This window comes from Wasmannia auropunctata, unplaced genomic scaffold, assembly GCF_000956235.1.
Source record: "Wasmannia auropunctata unplaced genomic scaffold, wasmannia.A_1.0 LD272691.1, whole genome shotgun sequence".
NCBI lineage: Eukaryota > Metazoa > Arthropoda > Insecta > Hymenoptera > Formicidae > Wasmannia > Wasmannia auropunctata.
This window is the reverse complement of record NW_012090199.1, coordinates 1-941: the sequence shown is the minus strand read 5'-3', so window position 1 is coordinate 941 and position 941 is coordinate 1. Positions and strand designations below refer to the sequence as shown.

Genomic DNA, 941 nt, shown 5'->3' with positions numbered 1-941 from the left:
TCAAGCAGAAGACGGCATACGAAAAATTGTAATTTTCATATTTACAATGCGCAGCGGATGAATTTGGATTGAGAAGTGCCGAAAAATTGATCGGAAACGTTCGTGTTGGACACGAGGCGAATCGATGGCCGGCGATTTCCTGCAGTGCGCATGATAGGACAGCTGGCTGGGGAAGTGGACAGGAGGAGGAGGATTGGACGAGACTCGAGAGTCAACGTCGAGTATACGGTTAATACGGCGGACGTTCTTCTGTTCTCGAGTCGATCGGTCGTCGTCTTTACGCTCTCACGTTAATTCGCATAGCCTGGCCGCCGGAAAATGGCACTCCTATCCTTACGTCTAGCCTCATCCTTGGCCAGGCATCTGCCGAATACCACGGCCCAGGTAAATTGGAGGAATCCTTCTTTCTCGTTAAATACGGCCTCTCACGGCCATCGAGTGGCCGCGTACCCGGTGGAAACGTGTCGACATTTTTCTCACTTTGTCAAAATCGCCCTGTGCTCCAGTCTTCGTCCCACTCTCGTCGTTTTCGATCGTGCAAAGACCGTAGATAGGAAATAAAGCGAGCGTTTCGATTCACAAACCGATTAATATTCGTACGAGGCCAGTGACGTTGATGATATATTGTGTTATTATGTAAAGTGTGTTAGAGCAGAGCAAGTTATGTAACAAGAATTTCGGCGGAATATTTGACTATTATTATAGGTACATGTACATGTATACTTTTTCGTGCTTCAGATCAATTGGCCTGCGATTACCATAGTTTCCCGCAAATATCATGTCTCCTGCAGCCGCCGCTCAGCAGAAATTTCTGCTATCCTGGAGGAGCGTATCCTTGGAACAGCACCAAAGGTGAGCTACAACCTCGTCAGAGAAATAAATTGTCATGTTATTTGATATCCAAATTGATATGATACACTTTTGAACATCTCTTTTTTTTT

At 45.9% G+C, this 941-nt stretch overlaps 1 protein-coding gene across 1 annotated transcript; it reads left to right on the top strand.

Annotated features, from left to right (window-relative positions):
- The first annotated feature begins 189 nt into the window (after positions 1–189).
- Positions 190–897, top strand: LOC105462022 (ATP synthase subunit alpha, mitochondrial-like). Its single transcript, XM_011708543.1, has 2 exons — positions 190–384; positions 739–897. Exons 1-2 carry the CDS (start codon positions 319–321, stop codon positions 895–897), a joined length of 225 nt encoding a protein of 74 aa, XP_011706845.1. The 5' UTR covers positions 190–318.
- Positions 898–941: the final 44 nt, after the last annotated feature.